Source organism: Triticum dicoccoides, unplaced genomic scaffold (assembly GCF_002162155.2).
Source record: "Triticum dicoccoides isolate Atlit2015 ecotype Zavitan unplaced genomic scaffold, WEW_v2.0 scaffold222163, whole genome shotgun sequence".
In the NCBI taxonomy this organism is placed as follows: domain Eukaryota; kingdom Viridiplantae; phylum Streptophyta; class Magnoliopsida; order Poales; family Poaceae; genus Triticum; species Triticum dicoccoides.
The window spans coordinates 1-1,132 of NW_021242516.1; the positions used below are offsets into that span (position 1 = coordinate 1).

The 1,132-nt window shown below is 50.6% G+C and overlaps 1 protein-coding gene across 1 annotated transcript; it reads right to left on the reverse strand.

Annotated features, from left to right (window-relative positions):
- Positions 1 to 181: 181 nt before the first annotated feature.
- Positions 182 to 773, reverse strand: LOC119345290 (wall-associated receptor kinase 1-like; the record flags this gene model as incomplete). Its single annotated transcript, XM_037615426.1, has 2 exons — positions 454 to 773; positions 182 to 340 (listed from the first exon to the last, which is right to left on the reverse strand). Coding segments are annotated over exons 1-2 (475 nt in total), but the record flags the coding sequence as incomplete, so codon positions are not given.
- Between the last annotated feature and the right edge of the window lie 359 nt (positions 774 to 1,132).

The window sequence follows — 1,132 nt, forward strand, 5'->3', positions numbered from 1 at the left end:
GTACAGCAAGTTGCTATGTCATGCGTGCATGTGTTTCTATGTTTATAATTTTGAGTGGCATCAGGAGAGGTTTTGCATGGAGGCACCCAATAGGCTGGTGCTAATTGATGCTACCGGAACATATCTCACGCTGAACAAAAGAACACTCGGTGCAGTATAGTAGTTGCTTTGTAGTGCTTACCCACAGTGGCCTTTGCTGCTGTAGTGAATACATGTGCGCAGTTTCCCCCTTTGCCGTCGTTTTTCATTCCGAACTTGCATGGGCAGTCAAAGCCTCCTGGCTTGTTTTTGCAGACCCCGCCATTTGCACAGATATCGGGAAGCTTGCACTCATCAATGTCTGAAGGAAGAGTCAACACTTTTGCGAGTTAACAAATTTGTAAGAGTGACAATTAATTGAAAGTATGTCTATAATTCGCAAAAAAGTGAGTAGTAGCTGGTAGGACTATGTACCTTGGCATCCGTGAGTGATGTAAGGGTTGCCAGCATAATATTCAGAACACCTGCAGATATAGCCAGGAGTAACTGTAGCGTTGACACAAGAGCTGTTGCCGCTGACGCAAGCGTAGTCGGGAGGCCGCGGCTGACCTTCCGCCGGACAAGAAGTATTCCCGGCAGCAAAATCAAGCACGAGGGGAACGCCCTGGGGGTTCTTCTTTAGTAGCGTCTTGTTACCGTACAAGTCGGGCGTGGAGAAGTTGTACCATGACTTCTCCACCATCATGGCGTAGGAGCACGGCTTGGTTTCCAACTCGTAGCTGTGCGGCATGAGGTTTTCTCGCGAGACAAGCCATCCGAAAGCCTTGCCGGGGCGATATTGGCCCGGCGGGAAGGGTATGTCGCAGCAGCCATACCCCTCGCAGGACTCATTAACCGCAGGTGGAAACATATCTTGAGCCTTGCAAGATAAGTGGTTGGCCGAACCAGTATTACTGTCCAGCAAAGGCTCGACACTCCAGCCAACACCTATAAGAATATTACCTGTAATCGACAAGTCGAAAAGCGTGCGGGCGAACCCCAAATCTTGTTCCACGCAGAAGGTCCGGTTGTCATCTCTCCTGCAGCGGTACGCGATCGCTGCGTACGCTCGCACCTCACCGGTGGCGAGTGATATGCTCACCAGCTCTAGCGG